The 26,611-nt window shown below is 44.3% G+C and overlaps 1 protein-coding gene across 1 annotated transcript in view; it reads left to right on the forward strand.

Annotated features, from left to right (window-relative positions):
• TAFA4 (TAFA chemokine like family member 4) overlaps window positions 1–25,836 on the forward strand; it is a 141,913-nt gene extending 116,077 nt beyond the window's left edge. Inside the window, exons 4-6 of the mRNA XM_080995943.1 lie at window positions 3,182–3,337; window positions 20,325–20,449; window positions 25,289–25,836. Of these exons, the coding sequence (XP_080852069.1) occupies window positions 3,182–3,337; window positions 20,325–20,449; window positions 25,289–25,300 (293 nt within the window). The 3' untranslated portion in view covers window positions 25,301–25,836. The remainder of the gene's footprint in view (window positions 1–3,181; window positions 3,338–20,324; window positions 20,450–25,288) is intronic.
• Window positions 25,837–26,611: the final 775 nt, after the last annotated feature.

The following is a 26,611-nucleotide window of genomic DNA, read 5'->3' on the forward strand; positions in this document are numbered from 1 at the left end:
CCGAGAAAGCCGGTGTTTGTCCACAGGCAGTTTTTCTGGGTCATGTGGCCAGCATGACTAAGCCGCTTCTGGCGAACCAGAGCAGTGCACGGAAACGCCGTTTACCTTCCCGCTGGAGCGGTACCTACTTGCACTTTTTGGCATGCTTTTGAACTGCTAGGTTGGCAGGGACTGGGACCGAGCAACAGGAGCTCACCCCGTCACAGGGATTCAAACCGCCGACCCTTTGATCAGCAAGCCCAAGGCTCAGTGGTTTAGACTTCAGCGCCACCTACTTGATATAAACAGATCTTTGTCTTCTAGAAGCAAGTGGGATCCTAAAAGCAGGCAGCAACCTTGAAGGTGCTGCAGCTAAAGCCAGGTCACTACTATAAAACTCCCTGTCTCTGATTCTCTCTTGGAAGCCAACATGCAACCTCCTTCAGATTTTCTCTGCCCCATCCACTAAACTGGAGGCTGCCCTTTTCCAAACTCCAATGATGATAGAGTGGCCACTTCTGCATCAATCCCCCTTTCCCACAAATTGAAATGCTTTGCCAAAATAGAGGACCAAAGAGGACACAGGTTTTCATAAAATTTGTATATGCTTGTATATGTCTTGATTAAAATTTCAAAGCAATTACTGTAATTTTAATAGAAACACATTACATCACTCCATACTGGGAAGAACGTGAGCAGATGGCCTGTGTCCCCGTTAAGTCCGCTTTCTAGGTGTTGATGGCGGAACTTCCAAGCCCCCCCCCCCTTATGGTTATTGACCTTTAAACCAGATTTGCCTTGGTCAACCCTTCAAATAAAGAACTCTTTCAAACAGAGGATTGTTCACTTCAAGGTAGGAGTCCCTAACTGGGAATTGCAGCCTAAAAACTTGAAAGAAGAACTCTCACTTCTCAGGAATCAAGGAAACATCTCCTTCCATTAGCTCCTATTGAGGAAACATCAGCCAGTCATCCCTGCCTAACAGAATAGTCTCCAGTCTCCATAACAAAATCCATTCTTGATAGTCATGTTGTTGTTTGCACAATTTTAATCTTCCATTTATTAACGCTTGATAGTGTTCGCTGGAAGATTTTAGGGATTGATTTTTCGGAACAGAGAAGGATGCAGCCGTGATCTCCTCTTATTCATTTCTCAACTTACAATGAGTGCCTCGGTTTCCCAATGGAGCCCTTTTATTGCTATTACTTAGGTATCAGGCGCTTCCATGAAAACACACAGCCTGCCAATAAACATAATACAGTGGCTGTGAGAGACACTTTTATGCTGTGATCAACGTTTTCCCAACTTCCTGTAAAATGCATTATGCATCTCGCAGCTGTAGCATATTTTGTTTAAAAGTACAGTGGGGGCAGGGGAGGGTGGAATAAAATCTTACATTTTTTAAAAATACATTATTCAGCGTGAAAACGGAAGACTCCATTTCCCCTTGCGTAGCTTTCAGCCCACCAACCTTGGTCTGCATGCCAGTTAACAGATCACACCTTATTACAGATATGGAAGTTATAGAGGCAGAGGATCCCAGTGGCTTGGCCTTGGATCTCTGTTTAGATCCCAGAATGGCACGACCCTGCATGATTTTGGGCAAGTTGTTTCCCTCCCCTGCCATGTGATTAATATTAGTGTTATAGCATGCACTAATAAGATAAGATGTTATAGATTGTGGGGGGAATCCCCCCCCCGAAATTAATAACCCTAGAAATTAATAAATGATAGGAGTTTGATTATTTGGGACGTGAAGAGAGAAATAGCAACGGCAGAGGAGTTCTGAGCTAGCTTATGCAAAAACAACCTGACCAAGTTAGAGCTATTAAGAAACAACACAGGCCACTGAGAGCCATTGGCAATACATTGGGCTCATGCTTTCTAGTCACGGGACAAGCAGAAATGTAGATAAGCCCGGTGCATGTACATTCCACTATACTGGATTCCTATACGTGCCTATGTAGAAGTAAGTTCCATTGATTTCATTGAAGCTTGTTCCCAGGTAAGTCTGAGCAGGCTTTCAGGCTTTCAGTGCTTATTACGCACTCCTATGAATGGATATTCAGAAATAAGTACTTTGGAGTTCACTTTCAGCTGAGTGGGTATAGGGATGCAGCCTTAAGTACTTAGCTCTCATTACGGTTTCCTTTGGCGAGCAGACAGGGGGCCTTGACATTTTGTTCTGTGTAATGAAAGGCGAGAATAAAAACCCAACAAAGGACATTGCCACAGTTATCCAGTGGTGCACTTACCCGAACAACTCCAGGATGCTAACAAGACTAACTAGCAACAAATTTGGAAGGAGGCTGCAGTAATGTAGAACTTACTTGCACATAAGATAGGAAGTGCTTCTATTTGACGCCCCCGCAACAGAACAAAAGCAAGCAATGCTTTTGGCCTAACCTAGCCAGACATCAGTTTAATAAGATGTTTTATAATACATTCCTACCACTGAACTCAGTGGGACTTACTTCTGAGATGTATGGCTGTTCAGTGTTGTGAGATTAGGGACGGGGGTTGTGCCATGAATTCCAATCACGTTGCTCCTATGAATAGTTTTGTTGGTTGTCAAAAAGAGATCTGAGAGTGTCAGCGTGGGCGTGGCTGTGATAAGATTGCCTAGAATTTGTCACTAAACTGATTTTTTTTTTTTTTTGGTGGGGGAGTTTTTTCGCCTACTCTGCGCCTACTCCAACAGAGATCCAGACAGTCCCAAATGTTGGAAGTGAAAAACGAAGTTGTTTACCAACACCTTTCCCTCCCATTCTTGCTGTTCTGATTTTGACTATGTATTCCCACCCCACCCCAGTTTGGTTTAAATAACTGGATTTTATTGATTATGGTGGCTTAAATCCAACAGTCACTGCATGAGCAGAATGATGTCTGCTCACACTGTGACATTTTTCCTTTCCCTGCATTCCCCCTACCTCCCAAAATCTTCTCTGGAGGGTTGAGGGAAGCTGCAGAGCAGATAGGATGGGCAGGGAGGAAGTTGAATGAGCTGGAGTTGTTCTGTTACCACAGTGACTTCACGGGACCCCACTCTGTGTGTTGCACTCCATTTTCCATGTAAACTGCTTTGATAATTGGTCGCAGAGGTGAAAAGCAGGGTATAACTTCTCCAAATAAATAAGCAAACAGGGTGCCTTTGGTAACCAACCGCAGTTGGCTCAGCAGAACGTCCCTTTGTCGTCAACAGGCCACCACCAAGTTAAGCAAGGGACCTGCGAAGTGGTGGCAGTGCATCGGTGCTGCAACAAGAACAGGATTGAAGAGCGGTCGCAGACGGTCAAGTGCTCCTGCTTCCCAGGTCAGGTGGCTGGCACAACAAGAGCGCAGCCCTCCTGCGTCGAAGGTAAGCAGCTTCAGCCCCATTTGTCACACCGGCTTAGAAACAACCCCCCCCCCCAAATCTCCTTGATGGTTTTGATTTCCTGCTGCCTGGGAAAATAATAATAATCCTCCCCTTTGTTAAATTTGGACACATTTCTCTTTGTTAATGATAATGAGTATGTGCCTGAATCATGGTGCAATTAATCTCCTTAATTTATGTACTCGCCCGTTTGGTGCCAGGAAGATTTCTTCGTCGGTTTTATTCCGTTTTTTGTAGTTTTGAACTGAAGATTGTAAAGCAGAACTGGAACCAAGGGAATTCAGTTCTCGCTTTGTTGTTCTACCAGGGAGAGGCAGGTGATCCTCATGACACAGGTTTTCTTGTGCCAAGCAAGGGCAGATCAACCCAAAAGTTAACTGCACTATGAGGGTAGCCTCAACCAAAACCAGATCAGGGCTATAGTTCAATTATCAGTGAGCTGAGCTGTGTGGTGAGTGGGCCTATCCTTGCCCTTATGCTGGAATTTTCCTGAACACATTTTCCCTTGCCACTAATAATAATAAATACTTGTTCTGTTTAGAATATGAGAAACAGAATTCTCAAGCTATAAATAGTATCAATTTTGGGGGCATTAGTAGACCTGTTTTGAAGAAGGGTTAATTCACTCTGTGAGTTTGTAAATTCTCAGCCACGCTCCTGACATCACACACTCCAGGGCCACATTCACATCATACTTTTAAAGGGCTGTGATGCGACTTTAAAAGGCCACGACTCTCCCTCCAAAGAATCCTGGGAACTGTAGCTTTTTTAAGGGTCTGGGAATTGTTAGGAGACCCCTATTTCCCTCCCAGAACTACAATTCCCAGAGAGGTTTAACGGTCAATCCCTCATCACAGGGAGCTCTGGGCACTGTGCCTCTGCGAATTGCCCCTCTCAGTCCAGGACCTTGTTCCCTTAGAACTAATTTATGCCATCATTCTACATGCAAAACTGGCATTTCTGTCAGTTACATGAGGAAATGTGGCACTGGGAGAGATGGATGGACCCCAAAAGTTGTTCCATATAGGATCCCAGGGCACATTTTATTAAATCTCAAAGCCACGTGCGAAGCTTTTAAAAACACACACAAACAGATGTCATGATGAACATATAAATAAACAACAGCAGCAATTGTGACAAGAATGAGAGAACGAAAGCCTCTGAAAAGATCAGATACCTAAAGGCAAATGAGGAAAAAAGACATGATTTTGCTTGCGTGGGTACAGATGTCATTATTGCTAATAACGGAATATATGCAAGCCTGGTTATAATTGCTGGTAATCATCACAGTAGTGCTTGGGCAAGTAAACATCCTGATATCATAACTATTATTAGAATTGCTGCACCGGTTCTATCCATGGCCCCTTTGATGAAAACATGAAGGTGTTCGCTTCCTTGGGTTAAATGCATGTTTATGGCTGAAATTTAGCTTGCTGAAAAGATTCAGGAAATTGCTCAATATTTCACTTTTCCTTCCCGTTCCCTCCAGCAACTACACAGTAGCATATTTCCCTTTTTACGGGATAGCTTTATGTTAAGAAATGGCACCTATAAGTCTTAATTAGGGTTTCTGTCAGCACCAGTGGAAGGAATCTTAAGATGTAAAATGTGGTGAGATTTACATTTAAGGAAAGCAGTGCAATGTTTTAATAGCTTGCCGCTAATTAATATTGACATAGAAATCATATTTGTTAATCCACATGGAAGAGACTTATCTTCAGTTTTCATTGCTTTCCACACAAAACCATGACCTTTAAAAGTGAAATAACAAAGAGCCCCGGGTTTTTCCTAACTTCCCCTGATGTTTTAATTCTGTGAATTAACCCATAAATAAATGGAAACTCGCAACAAACACCCCACACCCCAAACACTGTAATAGCACCATCACCACCACCAATCTGTACATACATAAAATCCATGTATGAATTGCATTACTGCACAGATTAATTCAGAAGAGAAACCAAATTTGCCTTGAAGCCAATATAGATGAGCAGATGCCTCACTGCACTAAATAAGTGGGGCAAGATTATTGGCAAGTGGATTTTGAGGGAGGGGAATAAATTTGTCAGCATTGGGGCCCAGGAGAAGCCAGCAGGACAAGACCACAGGGAAGGAGCAGATGAAAGAAGGTGTGGCAGAGGGATGAAACGTCAGCTAGAAGGGCTTAGGATGAGCGGAGTCATAGAATCATAGAATTGTAGAGTTGGAAGGGACTCTGAGGAAGATCTAATCCATGGGTAGGCAAACTAAGGCCCAGGGGCTGGATCCCACCCAATTGCCTTCTAAATCCAGCCCGAATCAGCGTGTTTTTACATGAGTAGAATGTGTCCTTTTATTTAAAATGCATCTCTGGGTTATTTGTGGGGCATAGGAATTCGTTCATCCCCCCCCCCAATATAGCTCACCCCCCCACAAGGTCTGAGGGACAGTGGACTGGCCCCCTGCTGAGAAAGTTTGCAGACCCCTGATCTAATCCAACCACCTGCAATGCAGGAATATGCAGCTGCCTCATACGGGGATCAAGCCTGCAACCTTTAGCTAATGGGGCCTCCCGCTGCCACTGTGCCGCCGGAGCACGATTTCTGTTCTCAACCTGAAGCAAAGTTCTTAACCTGAAGCACTATTTCTGGGTTAGCGGAGGCTGTAACCTGAAGCGTATGTAACCTGAGGTACCACTGTATATTCTATTTGTTGTAACTCACCCTGGGACCTCACAGTGAAGAACAGGTAAATAAATAGTAAAGGAGAAGGGGTGATTTGTGCCTTATGCCTGCTGGAACAGACGAAAGGCCCAGCTAGTCCATCATTCTGTTCTCCCAGCAGCCAACCAGGTGCCTATAGAAAGCCCACAGGCAGGTCATGGGCACAGTAGCCCTCTCCTACTCTTGCTCCTCAGCATCTGGTACTGGAGTTAATATAGACATCACAACAAATCTAGCTTTTGTTAAGGAAAAATTCCGGGGTGAGAGACTACTCAACAGCCCAGCTCGTCGGGGTGCAAGTCCCCCGCAGGTCCATGTGGTCAGTAAAAGAAGGAAGCTCCAGCCAAGTAATTAGGAGCAAAACAGTGGTCAGTAGCCCATGATCTTTATTGTTGCGCCACAAGTCCCCACAGGAGTAAGAACCCCAAGCATGGGGTGACATCCTCTTTTAAAACTTCCCTCTTTCCCCCAGAATACACTTTGAGCAGCTAAGTTTGTTATTGGTATGAGCTTTCATGTGCATGCACACTTCTTCAGATACATCAGAAGTGTTCATGCACATGAAAGCTCATACCAGTAACAAACTTAATTGGTCTCTAAGGTGCTACTGGAAGGAATTTTTTTATTTTGTTTCGACTACGGCAGACCAACACGGCTACCTAACTGTAACTAGAACTTTGAGCAGCATAATTGATACATCATCACTACATCACTAGCATGTCACAAATGGGGAGAGGTATACAATGGTTACACAAGTTCAACATTAGGTCACTTTATCAGACACCTTTCCCAACACCTCTTAAGTATCCATCACCAAAAGAACAATAAAACTCTTTACATATCCTTGCCTTTGGTCTTGTCTGAAGATGGGCTTTCGGAACATCTGACTTGCTAAACTGCCTCTGCAGATGTCTATTGCTGCCCCCTTGGTCACTCCCCGGGTGGGGTGCCGTGTATGTGCTCTCACGCTTGGGGAATTATGGCGGGATGCCCTGTTTCTGCTTCCTACGTGACTTCCTGAACACTTTTAAGCAGTCCAAATTGGTAGCCGTCACACCACCTTGCAGTAGTCAGTTCCATATTTTCAACTATGCGATACATGAATAAGTACAGTGGTACCTCTGGTTACGTACTTAATTCGTTCTGGAGGTCCGTTCTTAACCTGAAACTGTACTTAACCTGAAGACCACTTTAGCTAATGGGGATTCCTGCTGCCGCCGCGCCGCCAGAGCACGATTTCTGTTCTCATCCTGAAGCAAAGTTCTTAACCTGAGGTAATATTTCTGGGTTAGCGGAGTCTGTAACCTGAAGTGTATGTAGCCCGAGGTACCACTGTAAGTACTTCCTCTTGCCTGCCCTGTATGTTCGTTGGAAAGCTGTTTGTCCCAGCCTTTTGCAATAAATCCCCAGGTGTGTTTGGGGCGTGTCTTTTTGTCTCCTGCCGTTGGAATTCTGCCTGGGTCAGAGGAATGTGCCACAAGCGTAGGCACCGGCAGATATTCCTGTCGACCTCCCCGCGTCTCCCAACCTCTGCTGATAAGCAGGCGAGGTCCGGCGATTCTTCTCAGATGTATGAGAGGAACACACCGTTCTTCCTCTCTCCCCTTTGGTGTCCCCAGGGAGGGGAAAGAAGCAGACAGAAAACTATTTACATCATTTATTTCTGCCTCTTACATCAGTACAGAGAATCATGTCTGCACTCAACAACAGCAAGAAAGAAACTCCTCCCAAGTACATCCAGTACGGGTCATATGACACACACACACTGAGCTAACATCCGGTGCTCAGTACAGAATGGACTGCCCCTTTGTTCCCATGGCAACAGTCACAAACATCCTGTCTGGCTTTCCAGCCACAAGCAGCTGGCTGAGCTGCTAGAGTCTTTGCTTGCTGCAGCATTGGTGCTTTATGGTAACATACTCCCCCTAAAGTATCAATGTGTGCTGCGAGCAAAGCGTCATCCAGAGAAGAAAACAAACAGTTGTTATATTTATAACATTCCCCTGTTGTTTCAGTTCCACCCTTGGAACTACCCGCCACTGGTTTAACCAATGTACCTCTCTGGTTGTGTGACTTCGCATTACCTCGGTTAACAACTCTCTGTTGTGCCTTTGTCTCTGACTCAGACACAGCTTCAATCTGTCCTTGGTCGTTTACAATAGCAACATATGCAAGGTTAGCAAACTCCTTTGAATACCTCTTGGGTGGTACACCCTTCGTTGCTCTCTCAGACCTACGTAAGAGGTTCTGATCCTCTGTGCTCACTGGTTCAACCTTTGGACTCTGTTGAGAACCAGTAGCAATCAGTGGTTCTTCCTTCACCTGTGAAGGTCTATCCATTGTGTGAGATTTCCTCTCAATGACTGTTACAACTGAACTCTCTGAGCTATCGCTGTCATCATCAGTACTACTGAACTCAATAAGATCAAACTCATCATCATCAGAATCCTCACCTGTGGGAAATGTTTGTTCTACAACCCGCTCTCGCTCTGGAGCACTCTCTAGGAACTTTGTGAGAATCACCTGACCAGATTCAGACAAAATTACTCTGTAGAGACCCTTTTCATAACCCACAAAAATGCCTCTGGCATTCTTTACTCCACCTGGAGCTTCTGTTCTCACATGAGACCCGAAAACCTTAAAATAGGCAACAGAAGGTTTTCTATTGAACAGCTTCTCAAAAGGAGAACATCCCAACTCTGTTGAGACTTTTCTCAGCCACACATGAAGATAGGACGCTAGCGATTCGGCCCAATATTCATGTGGCAAATGTGAACTCAGCAATTGCGCATTCATCCCCTTTTGCAATTCTTTGTTCACTTTTACACAGACCCCCCTGTTCCACGCTTCTTGCGAAACTGCCACTTTGTGGTCTATCCCTTTTCCATCCAGGAACTTCTGAAACTTCTGTAACAGAAAAATTTGCTTGTGATCTGTGAAAAGACAATCAATGTTAGCATCATGCATACTTTTAACCTTGTCACAAAACTCCTGAAACTTTTCTAAAGTTTCTTGCGGTTTCTCCATCATATAAACCCAAGAATAATTAGTGAAACAATCCACACACAAAAGGTAATATCGTGCACCGCCTCTAGATGGTTCTAGAGGACCAATCACATCAGCATACACCCGCTGAAATGCTCTGTCGACCTTCTTGGTCTTGGTGCTCACACTGGTCACGCCTGCGAGAGAGATTTCGTTAGAAACATCAGAAGAATTACATTTCATGTAATCACTTTGATCAAAAGTCAACAAATACAGTCCATCTTTCTCTTTGGCAGTAAGAAACAGTTCTCCATCTTTGTAGATCTTGCAGCTTTTAGCATCATAGGACAGTTTCAGTCCTTTCTTTGCAATCTGCGACACACTCAGCAGATTAAATCTCAGTTCTGGAACCAGGAAAACATCACTTATAGTCAAGTTCAGACTCTCAAGATACACAGTCCCAATTCCAGTCGCTTCCAACTCCTGACCGTTGGCCTGTTTCACAGTGAAGCTTTGCTTCTTCAACGTCGAAAATAGTCCTCTGTGCGGGCACAAATGTTTTGTACAGCCCGTGTCGATTATGAACGAGTTCCCAACATCTGGCGTGGTTCCTTTCGCCATCATAGCCTTTGCAGGTTTCACCTGGCATTTGGTACGGCTTTTGCCTGACGCCTGAGGCTTCGTAGAGCTGCTCTTTGCTCCTCTTGACTGACGCGGCTTCTTACAGTTTCGCTGTAGATGCCCAGTCTGTCCACAATTGTAGCATCGGACAGCACTCAATGCTACACCATGCTCCCCAGTAGCATCAGCAGTGGGGGAATTAGAACTCTGTTCTTCCCTCCCCCTGTCTTTTTCTTCCAGTGCAGCAAGTCTGTCGTGTTCATTCAGGACCACAGCACAAACTCTCTCCGCGGTCAGCTGCGCGGCCGGTAGGGAACCAAGCTGACTGGCAACAACCTTGTAGGTGCGGCTAAGGCTGTTTATCATCATGAAGCAAAACACTTCCTCCTGAAGACGGAAATTGCGTTCCACCATCTGTTGACGCAGAAACTTCATTTCTGTCAGGTGCGCTTGAACATCTCCATCAGGCGCAAGTCTCAGATTGGTCAATTTCTCAAAATACAGCAACGCTGAAGAACCAGCATCTCTCTGATGCGTTGTACGCAGCGTGTCCCATACCTCTTTCGCATTTTCTAAATGCTGAACATGCACCAACTGATCATCTGAGACACACAGAATTATAGCAGTCCTGGCCCTTACATTCCGTGATTCCCAACCTCTGGTTGGTGCTGCAGGGATGGGGTTTTCAATTACATCAAAAAGCCTCTGATTCTGCAGCAGGGCCTTCATCTTTACAGACCAAGATGAATAATTGTCATTGGTTAAGCAAGGAGGGCAAGGCAAACCTCCCCCTTTCTTGGCATCCATCTTGAAGCCAAGCCTCTCTCACCTCCAAACAAGCTGCAAAATCCAACAGCTGTTTTTTTCTTTCTCACGCAGGCAAACTGCAAATTGTTTGTGCTTTTTGCACCTGGCAGCTAAACTCAGGCTGCTATTGAAAAGTCCCTTCCAAGAGCACGTAAACCTTGTAGCCAAAACATTCTCTGGTTTTGTTTCGCTTTCCCAGGCTTACACTCAGAGCCTTCTGCGCAGCCAGTAAATTTCCACTTCCGTTACCTAGCAACAATGCATTTCAATGGGACTTCTTATCTACCACAAAAATTTGTGGAATGCAGGCTTCAGCCTCCAAGCTGCAGGCCTCTTCCTCCGGAGCTTTTGTTTTCTTTGAAACGCAGCTCCGTGAACCAGGGAATTAATCTTCCTGCGTTCACACTTTTAGCCCGAAATGCAGCATACCTTGAACTCCGTTGCTTGGAAAACACCTCTTCTTTCCACCAGCTGTCTGTGGAGCCTCTAGCTTTTCTCAGACGCTTTTCTCCCTCCTTGGAGCAGAGGAGGACAATCCACCAGCCTCTCATACAGATGTCTGATGAATCGCAACCATCCGAAGGCTGCCACTGTTGGAATTCTGCCTGGGTCAGAGGAATGTGCCACAAGCGTAGGCACCGGCAGATATTCCTGTCGACCTCCCCGCGTCTCCCAACCTCTGCTGATAAGCAGGCGAGGTCCGGCGATTCTTCTCAGATGTATGAGAGGAACACACCGTTCTTCCTCTCTCCCCTTTGGTGTCCCCAGGGAGGGGAAAGAAGCAGACAGAAAACTATTTACATCATTTATTTCTGCCTCTTACATCAGTACAGAGAATCATGTCTGCACTCAACAACAGCAAGAAAGAAACTCCTCCCAAGTACATCCAGTACGGGTCATATGACACACACACACTGAGCTAACATCCGGTGCTCAGTACAGAATGGACTGCCCCTTTGTTCCCATGGCAACAGTCACAAACATCCTGTCTGGCTTTCCAGCCACAAGCAGCTGGCTGAGCTGCTAGAGTCTTTGCTTGCTGCAGCATTGGTGCTTTATGGTAACAGCTTCCACCCTTCAACCTTGGAGGTTGCGCTAGTTGGATATAATCGCACAATAGATGGGCTTCTTGAAGGGGAGGGACAGGGAAAAGGTTGACGTGTGTAAGTGGAAGTCTTATATTTATCTGATGATCTAACCCAGCCTCTTGTGGGGAAACCTCTTGTGGAGAAACCCCCGTAGCCATGAGAACAGAGGTAAAATTATAGAGTTATTAGGGGGCAGCTGGAGAGCTTCTGCAGCTGATAGACCCACCTGGGTCCTCTACCATGTACTCCCATGTGACCTCACTGTATTATGTTGTGCTATCCAGTGCCATAGGCTTCTCCAGCCTTTTGGCAATGATCATAGCTGTCAACGTTTCCCTTTTTTAAAGGGAAATTCCCTTATTCCGAATAGGATTCCTCACAAGAAAAGGGAAAAGTTGACAGCTATGCTAATGATTCTCCTACAATATGGAATATGGTGATGTCGCAGTGCATAAGGCTGGATACCAATAAATGGTGGAGACCTTCTTTAACATGTCCACTGTTCACTATGGCATCAAGCCATAATGGATGGCGTCTCTGAGCGCTGTGGATGTGGCTGTACCCAAGGTAGTATGGTGCTTCCTTGGCAGTCTAGAACTCCTCCCTGCACCTACAAAAAATTGCATGAGTACGCTACTCAGGAGTTGGGTGGGAGAAATGTTTTTCATGAGCTGCCCAAGCGTTTGCTATTTAAAGACTTTCTTCAGATATTTACATATTCTCTATGCCACATAGCCTCTTCTTTTATTTAGAGATTAGATTTGCCTTGATGCTTACATTTTTCATACCGTATTATGTGTGCATGCAACTCAGATTTAATTACTCAATATACATTATATATATATGTGTGTGTGTGTGTGTGTGTGTGTGTGTGTGTGAGCGCTGAATGCTAGGCAATGCCTGCACATTTTATGCCATGTTCCCTGCAACACTAAAGCAGGACTTTATGGTGGACAGTAAATAGATATTTACTAAAATATGCATCAGCGTAGGAAAGGTAGAGCTCTTGGCTTTTGTGACGATATCCTAATTGCAGAGGTAAACTGGACATTACATCTTTTTTGTCAAAACAAATCCTTGCTGAAACAGTTTGGTGCCTGTACTCTAGATTTTAATAAGGAAAGCATTATGGATGCAAGAACCAGAGGTATAAAAGCAGACACCCCTGTATTTCCCCCTGTAGTGTGATGGCTTAGCATACTTTATTTATACTGTAAGCACTGAGGTAATTTATTCAGGTACTTTAGGGCAGAAACCCATGCATGTCCATTTACAGTTTGCAATTTTTTATTTTTTATTTTTTTGTGATCTAACCCAACCCTGTGGAGGCCTCCATGCTGCAGAAGCCTGAAGGAGGTTTTTAATTAAGCTTGTCTCCGCCTGGCCCCACTTGTGTAACTAATTATTTTCAGTATCATGAAAGACTTTCATTATTCATTTCCCTTTCAAAGAGCTTACCCCACCCCCGATTTGCACTGTGTAACTTGAACCTATTTTGTAAATGATTTTTTTAAAAGAAAAACATAGCTGTTTGGCTTCTTTGGAATGATTTCATTTTACTCCTCTCTCTATCAATAAATGTAGGCTATAGTCATGCTTTTTCATATATGGCAGTAGAAATACTTGGAATGCCCCCAATATGCAGGCTTCACAGGCTTTGGATGGAGAAGTCGTCTTAGAAACTATGATAGCTGGTGGTAATGGGTGCTCCAAGCCACTGAGGCTACCTGGGCTTCTAGCGACATGGCACACCTGAGTGATACACCTGGTCCTTCAGAGAGAGTCCAACACTATCCAAGGCAGATGAACAATGCAATTCCTAGACCTGGGAACCAACCATCCATAGGGTCTCTGACTTGTCAGGTTTCACCCTGATCTAACCCATAGCGAGAGTTAAAAAGGTATAGGTAAAGTACCCCTGTACCCTGGGGTTGCAGCGCTCATCTCGCTTTACTGGCCGAGGGAGCCGACGTTTGTCCGCAGACAGTTTTTCCGGGTCATATGGCCAGCATGACTAAGCCGCTTCTGGCGAAACAAGAGCAGCACACGGAAACGCTGTTTACCTTCCCGCTGGAGCAGTACCTATTTATCTACTTGCACTTTGATGTGCTTTCGAACTGCTAGGCACCAGTTTAGGTCATGCATGGTGTCTCCTGATTCAGATGTTACAGATAAATTGAGCTGGGTGTCATCAGGATACTAGTGAAACTATGCTCCTAATCTCCTAATGACTGCCTTTGGGGGCTTTGTAAGGACACTAACTAGCATTGGGGACAAAATCATGCCCTGTGGCAGGGGCGGACTTTGGTCATCTTTTGTAGTATGCCGCCCTGTGCAAGGCCAAAATTTGGCATCGCCAAATGGATTTTCTCAGTTATGGATCTTCTCAGCTTTGTGCCTGCTCAGCTCAGAGCCCTGTGCAGGGGAATTGCCTGCACTGCCCTAAATCCAGCACCCTGCCAGGGTGCAGAGGCACAAGCACCCAATACTCATATAAATAAGAGTGAGCACCTTAAAAAAGTGTCCCCAACTCACAGAGATGGTCCAGGAAGGTCCTGTGGTTAAACGTCTCCATCGTTGTTGAGAGATCAAGGGCAATGAGCAGTATCACACTCGTCCTGTTCTTCTCCCTTCCCCAAACTGAGCCTGAATCCAGATCGAAATGGATGAAGTTTCATCTGAGGTGCCTGTGGCTGAACTACCTGCAGGACTGGCAAGGGTTCAAAATCCAGTTTGTAACTTTCAAGGAAGTTGTGGATTCAAACAGGCCATAAATGCCTAAGCTGGGCAAACTTTGGTTACAACCAAAGAGATTTGCACTGTTTTGATTTAACTAGGATGGGAAACTTTGTTTAAGTAGATTGTCAGGAACCAATAGCACTCACCAGGAACAAACACAAACAGTAATTAAAATTTGAAATCCATCCGGCCCAAAGCCTTGCGTGCTGTAAATAAGTGAAACGCCAGCCTTATCCATCGAGTCTTTCCTTAAGAACTATCTCATTTGTGAAATGGGTCTAATAATAGTCATCATGTTGCAAGGCTTAATTGATGTTAGTGCAGCACTTTGCCGTTCCCCAGTTCAGCTACGAAATGTAGATAGTGATGGAAGTAAAAGCAGCTCATTAAAAGAAAAAGGATAGCAAGGAACAAAGAGAACAGATGAAAAATTGGGGGTAGTTTGAAACTGCTGGCAGGCCCTATTGATCTGCTTCTCGGAAGGAATTCTTCACCCCCTCTAAAGATGCTGGGGTCTACGGCATCTCTTTCCCATTACAGGTCTCAGTCTACTCTCTGGCCACGCTCTCCTGTGGATTGAAAACAGGCCAGAATCTTGCAAGCTACAAAATATGGGAAAGAAGGGCAGGCGAAAGCATTGTCCGAGCAGTAGAACAGGACACGCCACTGTCTCTGAGCTCCTTATAGGTGGACTTACGGTACCCCTTTCTGCTTCCTAGGGGCTCCTTGAGTCTCCAGAAATGGGCCTGACTCATGCTTCTCCTCCCCACCAGCTGACCCACAGATGTATCGATCTGCTGAGCTCTGGAAGCAGCGTTGTAAATGAAAAGGGAGAATAAAACATTTAACAGAAAGGGAAGGGATAGCAGCAGCTTTTAACTGCCTTTGCGCTGCAGTTGCAGGAGTCCAACAGAGCCACACACTATTGTGTTTCATTAAAGGTCAACCTCTTCTGTGTTACTTAAACAAGCGGCAAACACTTGACTTTAAAGCGATCATCAAGGGATTTGGCTTTATTCCCCCCCCCTTCTCTTTTGTGGGAATAAACACTCTCGGGTTAGTACCTGGAACTTGGCTGGCAGCCGCTACGAGAAGATAAAGCATTAATAAGCCTTGTGTAACTGCCTTCTCCCAGTGTGTAAAATGTGGCTGTGAGTAAATCTTCCCAAGCCGAAGTATTCCATGTGCCAAAGGACTTTGAAGGGTGGTACACTCTGCACTAACAATAGTTCCATTAAAGAAAACTTCTGTTGCATCTAGGGAACTAGAGAAACCCAGAGGATTTAATCCCAGTATACTGGTAAATCTTCGCCTTCAAGATGTAGTCTTTTGTCAAAACGAAAGCAGCCTTCTGATATCTTCATTCCTTAGAAAACCGTAATTAGGAGAGCTTCTCTGAACACTGCTAGCGAGACAAGAGTAGTTCTAAACCCCACTGGGATTCCCTGACAAAAAAAGTGACAACAGATGTTATCCTTAGTGTGTTTCTAGCTGTGAAAGAAAACACACACACACAATTTAGCCTGCAGTCCTATAGCTGGGAATATGCTACGCTGATCTCAAGAGGACTTACTTCTTTTTTTAAATTTTTTATTTGTTGACTGATACATTGATACATAAAAAGGAAAACACAAATACAAAATTAGACACAAGAATAACAATAAATACAAAATTTTCTTAACAAACAATAAAACATAAATTGGTCTTAGCACTATAGACCCAACCTCCCGTCTATTCCTTATTTCGATTTTATATTACTTATTGCCAATACACACTTTTATCATAATTTAACTTTTTCTTAATATATCTTAACTCTCATGTCTAACTTGCAACTATTACTGAAATTCCCCAAATGCTGTGAGGGTGATTTGGCTGGCACATCTGTCACCCCATTGATAGCCAGGGTTGATTCAGCTGATCTGGCTGGCTAGGCGGGTGTCCCCTTCCTCACTGCTCCATGTGCATCCCTCCTGAAGCTGCGCACTCGGTGGAAGAGGACGACCACCCCAGATAGAAGGCGTGTACCGTTGAGAGCCAGTGTGGTGTAGTGGTTATGAGCGGTAGACTCGTAATCTGCTGAACTGGGTTCGCTTCCCTGCTCCTCCATGCAGCTGCTAGGTGACCTTGGGCTAGTCACACTTCTCTGAAGTCTCTCAGCCTCACTCACCTCACAGAGTGTTTGTTGTGGGGGAGGAAGGGAAAGGAGAATGTTAGCCGCTTTGAGACTCCTTCGGGTAGTGATAAAGCGGGATATCAAATCCAAACTCCTCCTCCTCCTCCTCCTCCTCCTCCTCCTCCTCTTCTTCTTCTTCTTCTTCTTCTTCTTCTTCTTCTTCTTCTTCTGTCAAGGGTATGCGATAGATGTGCTCCCCAGCTAGAACCTCCAAACAGGACTTACTTCTGAGTAGGCATTGTTTAGGACTGCACTGCTAAACCAGTAGCTGTTTGCATAAGCCATGGTACCTAGGATGAGAGAACCTGCTCCTGGAAAATTTGATGTTTGTGGCATCTGGGAGATCAGCAAAAGAAGTCATTCAAGAGAAATTGTTTATTTATTGTTTATTTAAAATAGAGTGGATACCCTCACAAGGTATGTTCCAGATTTAGATTCCCAGTTTTGAAACAAGCCCTAACAAAGTAGCTTGCAGTAACTTAACAGACACAAATATCATTCAAAACGATCGCAACATTTAAACAGTTTCATAAGCTACAAAAACTAAGTAGCAGCCAACTAAGGAACTGGAATAAATATTTGCTGGTAGCATTATATTATGATCTGGTAGATTGTATGCATATTTTATTAAATGAAACTTCAGGTAACGAAATTACAATACATAATGATAGACTCCCATCCAAAGACACCCCTGTTACCCACATTGAAAATGCATAGCAGAAATGAAATAATTGAATCAGTATCAAAAGCTACTGAATTTACCACTGCCAACCTGCTGTTACATAATTTATAGGGGGGGGGGGCACCCTGTGAGATAATAGTTTGTTTTGTCCTTTACATGTAAGAATTGTGGTTTGGTATGCTACTGTAGACTAAAGACTAAAGAATCTATGTATGTCTACCCAGAAATAAGTCCCACTAAACTCAGTGGGACAGACTTCCAGGTCAGTGGATTTTGGATTGTCACCTTAATCAGCTATACACAGTAAAATCATGTTAGATAACAGAATTTATCTATTATCTATTATCTATCATTTATTTCCATATTTTAGCTTGAAATTCAATTTAAATTTGTAAAGTAATTTCATATGAATTGATGAATTGCACCCACTGAATCAAATCTAATAAGGGATATATAAATACGCTTTATGGGGTCTCCCTGCACAGGAAAAAAAATATGAAAATACTAATGATCACATTATGAAAATGAAAGAGAAGACTGATGAAGGGCAACTGTCTTTGCCAGCAATCATGTACAGAGGCTGCTTGAATCTCATTGAAGTTAAATGGATTTTGGCTGAAGCTCAACACAAGAAAACATACTTGAGTAAAAGTGCACAGGATTGCACTCTTAAGCAGCCTAATATTATGCAGGAATGCATCATGGGCATAAAACAGCATTACTTAAAAGAAAGAGACGTATCTTACTAAAATCTGTGTTCAGAATATTTTATTACTTACTTATCTTGTTCTTTGTAAACTGAATAAAATGTCCAGTGGCCAACAATGGTTCTCATAATAGCTTAGAAATAAAATTAGAGATGTGGTACCATATGAGCCATAATCTCCATTGCCAGTCCAGCTGGGTTAGTGCTCCCTGGGCTGGTCGATGGATGCGCTGAAACAGCTGCAGCACACCAAAACAGGGAATTTCAGGCTGGTTCTGGTGGCAACTGGAATACATCTCCCCACCACACCACCTGCTGAGGAAAAGAAATAGAAAGGCTTTGTGTGAGGAAGGTGGAACACAGACAAACAGGCCTACACACTTTGTCTTGCCATGTCTTATGTTTCTGGCAGGCAAAAGAAACCAACTATGGTGTGCAGTAACAGCAGAAGCATTAGTCTAGTGCAGGGGTCAGCAACCTTTTTCAGCTGTGGGCCGATCCACCATCCCTCAGACCATGTGGTGGGCCCCACATAACCCAGAGATGCATTTTAAATAAAAGCACACATTCTACTCATGTAAAAACACCAGGCAGGCCCCACCAATAACCCAGAGATGCATTTTAAATAAAAGGACACATTCTACTCATGTAAAAACACGCTGATTCCCAGACCGTCCACAGGCCAGATTGAGAAGGCGATTGGGCTGCATCTGGCCCCCGAGCCTTAGGTTGCCTACCCCTGGTCTAGTGGTTCTGGCAATGGAGACCACCATGCAGACATCACCATGCAGACCCAGGGATTGGGGAACCTGTGGCCCCTCAGATGTTGCTAAACTGCATCATCTCTGAACATTTGCCACATTGGCGAGGTATGATGGGAGTTGAAGTCCAGCCACACCTGGAGGGCCAGAGATGCTCCATCCCTGACGCAAGAATGTGATTGGCTACACAGCACCAGTGTCACAGTCGCAAGGTGATATTTAATTGGCTGAGATAACAGTAGAAGGGGTTCGGACTACTCCTCCCACACACATTAAAATAATGTGCGAGAAGGTCATGGCGCCACATGGGCTAGCCTTCTGCCATTGTTCCTGCCACGGTCCCTGCTCATGAACCCACCAGTCACACATTTGACAAGCACGAGAATGTACATGAAGAGACCTCCTCTGCATAAGGAGGGATCCTGATTAGCCCATTCCAATGAGACTCGTTGCTAAGAAAGTAAAACCAGGTGCTGAATTTGGGGTTTTACAAGGTGTGGCAGAGCTGGCATGGTCCTTGGGTTCAGCTTACTCTGTGCTCAGTCAGGTGGTAGGACTAGGATTGCTGCCTGTTATCGTTATTATTAATTTCATTTATATAAGACAGCTACATATATAAAAACAGTTAAAGCAATATATGCAATTTTAAAAGGGTAAAGGGACCCCTAACAGTTAAGTCCAGTCGCAGAAGACTCTGGAGGTGCAGTTCTCATCTCGCTTTATTGGCCGAGGGAGCCAGCATACAGCTTCCGGGTCATGTGGCCATGTGAACCAGAGCAGCGCACGGAAACACCGTTTACCTTCCCGCCAGACCTATTTATCTACTTGCACTTTGACATGCTTTTGAACTGCTAGGTTGGCAGGAGCAGGGACTGAGCAACGGGAGCTCACCCCGTCATGGGGATTCGAACCGCCGACCTTCTGATCGGCATGTCCTAGGCTCTGTGGTTTAACCCACAGCGCCACCCGTGTCCCTATATGCAATTTTAGTGACCTACAAAAAGTATCAATTTCCGACATTTGTAATATAATGTTAAAACTTTTTAACCCCCCCCAAATAGTTGCAACTGTTAAGTCAAGGATTCATATTTCCTGTGGTTTGGGGTAAGATTTGTATTTTCCGTTACCTGCAGGTATGACTCCTATTTTCAGAAAAGCCTTTTACTCCTATTTACAAAAGCGATTGATAGTCTGACCTTCAACTGCTTTGTTGGTAAAGGTCCATATATTTCTAGCTTGTTACACCAGGCTTTTGCTTTGAAAACCATTCTTCTGCTTCTGAGTTTTCAGTCCTAAGCACTTCCACACTGGCAAGTATGTTTACGTTGACTTTAGCAAGACTTACTTCTGAGTAAACATGGTTAAGATCCATCTATGAAACTATTTTTGGAGGAGTGATCCTAGAATGACTTTTGCACGAGGTCTATATACTCAGCTTGAATTAAACATGATGATTTCATTCAGATGCCATGTTCTCAGTCTGCCCAGTTGCTGTATGCTGTCAGCTTTGGAGGATCAGCAACAGCTTGAAGTATCTCTTCTCCCTCTGCCCTCTCCCCCTGCCCTCTCCTTTCTAGTTTCATCAAACCACAGTTTCCCATGAGAATTGAACTTACTCTGTTGGCATTGCCTTTGCTTATAAATCAGCGTGATGGCACTTGCTCCATTTTGCTCTTTGACAAGCCATTTTCTTTTTGTCTTCCAGCTGCCATTGTCATCCAGAAGTGGTGGTGTCATATGAACCCTTGCCTGGATGGAGAAGACTGTAAAGTGCTTCCAGATTACTCAGGTTGGTCATGCAGCAGTGGAAACAAAGTCAAAACTACCAAGGCAAGTTCATGTACCCTTTTCATTCCCTATCAGTGAATACTAGGTCATTCGGTAACATGGGTAGATCTTACCAGTACAATGCCCCAACAATGCCCCCAGCCAAGGGGAGCAATCTGCTTTTCCCTGTAGGAGTGAATGGCTTCAAGTACAGGAGTGCACTCAGGGACATCTTCCTGCTGATAATGAAGTTTGGGTTTCCAGCGATGAGCCATCAATATGCTTGAAATACTCTCCTTGCCGCATTTGCTGTAGACAAACCTCTCGTGCCTAATGCAAACTTCTCTGCATAGCATTTTAAATACAATGCAGTCAAACGTAGCATTTTATGCATATTAAAGTTATATCTTTAACAGTGTGGTCATCTTTTGGGTTCTGTTTTGGAGTCATGCTAGAGTAGCCTTCATCAACCTGCTGTTGTTAGCAGAGGCACTTGAATAATGCAGACGGGAGTTGAGAGAGAAAAATAAACATTTACCGAACAAAACAGAATATATCTGCTGAGCAGAAAAAAAACAGAAGGGTTTTGCTTTTCTGACAAGGCTTGTTGAGAGCAGAATTCAATTCAACTAAACTTCCCCAAGAAAACTCCCTCAAAGCTTGGCAGCCTATCAGAGTACATACTACCTCACCAAAGAAGGAGGAGGAGGAGGAGTTTGAATTTGATATCCCACTTTATCACTGCCCTAAGGAGTCTCAAAGTGGCTAACAATCTCATTTCCCTTCCTCTCCCACAACAAACACTCTGTGAGGCGAGTGGGGCTGAGAGACTTCAAAGAAGTGTGACTAGCCCAAGGTGCATGTGGAGGAGTGGGGAAGTGAACCCGGTTCACCAGATTACAAGTCCACTGCTCTTAAACACTACACCACACTAGCTCTCACCAAAGACCATGCCACTTTCTCTAGCTGCTTTGCAACACCTTAAAGTAACAGAATTAACCCTTAAACCACACACTGAATGATCTCTGCTGTTTCACTTCCAGCACATTGCACCCTCTAGCTGTTGTACACATACAAAAGCCCTGGGAACAACCAGCACAGCACAAATGATGATAGAAGCTACAGGAGCACAGAAGCGGCTGTATTCTTGATCATGAGAAGCATCCAGCAGTGCACCTGGGCACAGAGAGAAAGGAATAAGGAAGGAACAGGTGACCAGAAACAACTGGAAGTCTATGTAGAGCCATTCCGGGGCAGTTGGGGGTATAGGACTCAGCAGAGCTTAGGTTGACAATGAGCAGGAACTGTTCTTCTTCACATGTGTGGAGTATGGAACACAGACATGGCATAGGGAACTTTCCAGTTCAGATTTAGGCCTCTGCACACATTTGAGATCAACTACTGTGCTGAATTAGCACCCAGGAGTGCCCTAAACTGGCTTTGCCTCATTAAAGTAACAAGCTATTAACTCCCCTCTTCAAAGAAGAGATTCCCCAAGAGTGCAATCCACATCCCATCGAAGTCAGTGGCAACGCTTACTTTGATCTTAATGGGTTAGCATTGCACCCAAAGGTGCTGCAAGCATCTTTAATTGATAAGAGGCCTTTTCCATTTTCTTGTTATCTTGTGGAGTATACTTTTGTGGAGTGAAAAAGCAAGGGCAAGGGATATCCAGATAAGGCTCAAAAGCCACCTTTTATAGTGTGGACTCATGTATCTAGGGTATAGAGGCTCCAGCTTTTGGGGAGGGGGGAGGAGGGGAAGAGAAATATAAAATTTTGATTTTACTTTTGACTCCCCAAAGTACAGCCACTGTATATGGCACTCCTGTAAGTTAAAGAAGGAAACAATTCCCCAAGTCACCATGAAGCAATATAAGGTCTTTATTATCATCATCATTCTGGATTCATTAAAATGTTGCTGTCAATCTAAGCAAAAACGCCCAGCACTGTATACCATGTTTTAGTTCTGTGTAGGAATAAGATTTCCATAACAGTAAATTCATTTGGGTTATGGGCAGTCATAAATAGCTTCTCTCTCTCTCTCTAAAAATGATAAAGGACGGTACTGCCGACGCTGAATACTGGTGTCTAGTACATAGCTTAAATATATAATGGTATAAAGTTAGCCAGTTTATTGATACATTTGTTACTTCACTAGGCCAGCTGCTGGTTCTAAATGAGCTGTCTGGTTGATCTCAGCCAGAACTTGTCCAAACTGCACTTCCAAAACAAGGTTGCAGCCTTGGCAGTAGGGAGACAGTGACCTTCTCCAGGTGTTTCCTAAATAGGTTGAATAAGCATGCAAGGGGGAGGCAGCAGGGATGAGTGCTCCCACACAAAGGAGGGTGACTGTCTGAAGTGGAGAGCTGGCCTGTGCTTGTGGAGGCTCCCCATGTTGAGCAAAGTCTCAGGAAACTGACCTGGGGTACAGAACAACCAACGACAGGTTGTAGATAGTAGATAACAGGTTGTTTGTTGTTTAGTCGTTTAGTCGTGTCCGACTCTTCATGACCCCATGGACCAGAGCACACCAGGCACTCCTGTCTTCCACTGCCTCCCGCAGTTTGGTCAAACTCATGCTGGTAGCTTTGAGAAAACTATCTAACCATCTCATCCTCTGTCGTCCCCGTCTCCTTGTGCCCTCCATCTTTCCCAGCATCAGGAGTCCAAGGAGTCTTCTCTTCTCATGAGGTGGCCAAAGTACTGGAGCCTCAGCTTCACGATCTGTCCTTCCAGTGAGCACTCAGGGCTGATTTCCTTCAGAATGGATAGGTTTGATCTTCTTGCAGTCCATGGGACTCTCAAGAGGCTCCTCCAGCACCATAATTCAAAAGCATCAATTCTTTGGTGATAACAGGTAGTAGATGAAAACCTGCATGGCATTTCATATCCCCAAGGAGGACCTTGGTGAGTGTCTGAGGGATCTACAACTGCAATGGAATGAATGTGGCAATGCACTAGCTGGGATTCAGCAGAAGGTGGAGTTTGAGATGGAGGTCATTCATTGGTGCCTGGGTACAGATCCAACAGCAACAGGATAGTGAATGGTCTTGGGTCACCAGTGGGTTGTTGGGCTCCTCCTCCAAAATGTCTTTACGACCCTTCCTGGGGTTGGAGCCTGGACGTTCTTTCTGTTCCTCCAGAGAAACGTTTGTGGTGAATTCCACTTTAAGTCTCTTATCTCCAGTGAAGTACATGGTGGCTCTGGTTGGTTTGTGGCATCTGCTTGCAAATCACCGCAAATTTGGTGATAATGATTTCAGGACGTTGAATTATTATTTTTTAACCAGTTTGAAGATTCGGTGCATTAGTTAATAAACTGTGTTCACGGATGTGAAATGCAAAAATGGGGTCAGAATTGTTTTATTGGAAGTAGCAAGGGGACATGCTACGGAGGATGCCTTGACCTCATTGTGGTTCCCCTTTAATACATACATACAGCACAACAGAGCAATGGCCTATCCCCTCCAATACGAATCCAATATGGCTAACCTGACCCAACAACCTAGCCCGCCTTTCTCACACAAATAAGCCGCATCACAATCAACTAAGCACAACCAACCAAGCTTGGGAATCCCTAACCACGCAATATCGATAAAAATAAATAAATACACAAACATGCGGACCCAACCCTCCGACGCTAAGAATAGGCAATAAAACAAAAGAACAATATCCCCCATCTCTCTCCCCCCTCACCTTTTCCCCAACTGCAAGATGTCTATGACAAAAACGACTCTCACCAAACGAACTGTGAAAAAGACTATGAACTGAAAGTGGAGGCAATAGGTATTAGAATTCCTGCTCCATGATTGCAGTCATGGGATTTTTGTCTATTACACGATGGTGTATGTTTTGACTCCACAGAGTGGGAAGTGATGGAGACAGGATGTTTGGGTTACTGTGTTCCGTGAAGTGGGACTATTGTCCTTTGTTCTTTTTCTCTTTGCTGTCTGATGCTAGAGAGAGAGGGAGCCATGTTGCAGTGCTCTGTGTGTGTTTATATGTAAATAAAGTAGATTAGCCAAAATGCTGATTTGCTGAGGTCTGTCTCGCAAGGTGCGCAAACTCTGCGGATCTCTAAGTGTGCCGGTGTCGCTGTGATGTTTGGGCTGAAGAAAGCTTATGAAGCTCCTGAACGATCGACCAGGAGGGAGAGAACATGCCAGTTGGGCATGTGTCTCTGCCAGAGTCCTACTCGAGTGTAGGCTGAACTCCTGACAATAGGTGTGCCTTTCCCTGTTTATCTGTTTGCTTTGTTACACAGACAAAAATAAAAAACCCAATAAAAAAAATTTGTTTTATTGGAACAAATATCAGTGCAATCTGTGCAATTGCTGCAATGCATAGAAAAAACAACTTGTTGGCATCCATCTGTCTTGGGAGACAATGGAAGAGTGTGCCTCTGGGTATGAAGCCAAATCATTGGAGAGTTACAGTGCCTCCTGTGGCTGTAGAGAGACATGTTTTGTTGCAGCTGGGGCAGATGAAGGCATCCAGTTGTGCTGATGTGGGTGTACCATGGTGCTTCTTCTTTCTGTGCTCCTCCCAGCACTCATTTCTCCTGTGGTCACTGCTGTGGATATATGACCTGACTGATTGTCTCCAGGTGCTATGGTCGTCTGTGGTCATACATAGAAAAAGCTGTCACCAATTGGCTGTTAATACTGACTTGCTTTCCCAAAGCAGCTCCCTCCTTTCTCTATTCCTCTTTCTGTATGCATGTAGAATGCTTACATTGCTCAGAAATGTGCATAATCTAGCAAGTACAGGTCAGCAGTTGAAACCCTGAACGTGTGGGAATTTGTGAAATCTCTGGAGAATCCATCTCCTCCTGCCAGTATTTGCCACTATCAAACTATTTATACACAATTGTCACTTTCCTCTTTTTCTTTGTTTGCAGGTAACACGGTAGCAAAATGTAAACATGTGCCAAAGTTGGACCGATGGGATTTACAGCTGCATTGCCCAGAGACGTTCATTTTGTGAAAAAAAGTATCAAGTCTGGACTGCCAACTTTTCAAAACAGCTGGCACAAACTTGAGCAGTGCTCCTTTTTAACAAGGAGACCGCACTTCTCAGTCTATGACTTTCTTACAAAGAATGGAATACATTTTAAAGACAGAAGCTCCGAGTCTAACCCTTTCATGCTCAAGATGAACATCTGTAACCAGAACTCCTTCCAAAGTGCAACAGAGATCTCCAGGACTTTTATTCATGACTTTGTAAATCCTGAAACCTTGATTCAAATTACTTGGCAGGAATGGTGAGGTTAAAAACCAAGGGTAATTCAGATGAAGGAGCCTCACCATGAAAATGATAGGGAAGACAATCGAATTGCTCTTAGAACACCCGCTTCAATATATTTTTACCTGCGATTTACTAAGTATCAATCAAAGTAGAGAAGTCAGTCATGATGTTTAATAAATAAGTACCCCTTGCCAATCTTCATATTCTGTTATAGTGTGTGCAATTATATTTCCCCTCCATTTGTTCAGTGTTAAGGACAGTAATGAAAACACTCATTTGAAAAGTAGATAGATTTTAGCACGCCAGAGAATTCTGTCCAGCAGAATAGAAACTGTTGCTGCTTTGCTGCCAGAAATTGAAAGAAAATGGAGCCATTAAATTGGTATTTTCACCCAAGTCAATGAACATTTGGGTCACGGCTTCACATTCTCCTACGTACAAATGTGAGGTGTGTCTTAAGCAAGTCTGGTACCATTTTGCTCTAAGACAGCTCCACCAATGGATGGTAGGGCTAGCTAGCTTGCTAGGTCATCTCCGCAGTGAACCTTGTTGGCATTGTGCAATGGCGCAGGACTGAGGGATGAAGCCCCCTGCCTGCCTGGAGTACAAAGGTCAAAGACACTGGAACTGCACACCCCGCAGGCACAATTAGATTCTTTCCCGCAGCAAAATGTATAGGGCAAAGGAGAAAATGAAGCACACTATACTACTGCTGTATGAGTTTCCTTCTAATCTCTTAAATGTCACTTGTCATGCACTTGTATAGATGGCTCTAGAGCATCAAGAAAGTCTTTAGGGTGAGGCCTTAGCATCTTAAGTTCTGTGCTGCACTAGAATACTTGTGCATTGGTGCTTTGCTGCATCTGGGTAGGGCGGCTCTTCCTAGTGGCTTTGACCTGGCTGCTGCGACACTGCAGTATCTCTGTGCTGGTTCCGAGGGCTAACCATGCGGCGAGGTCCGAGTCCAGTCCAAGGT

Source organism: Podarcis pityusensis (assembly GCF_964106645.2).
Source record: "Podarcis pityusensis genome assembly, chromosome: 2".
Taxonomy (NCBI): Eukaryota; Metazoa; Chordata; class Lepidosauria; order Squamata; family Lacertidae; genus Podarcis; species Podarcis pityusensis.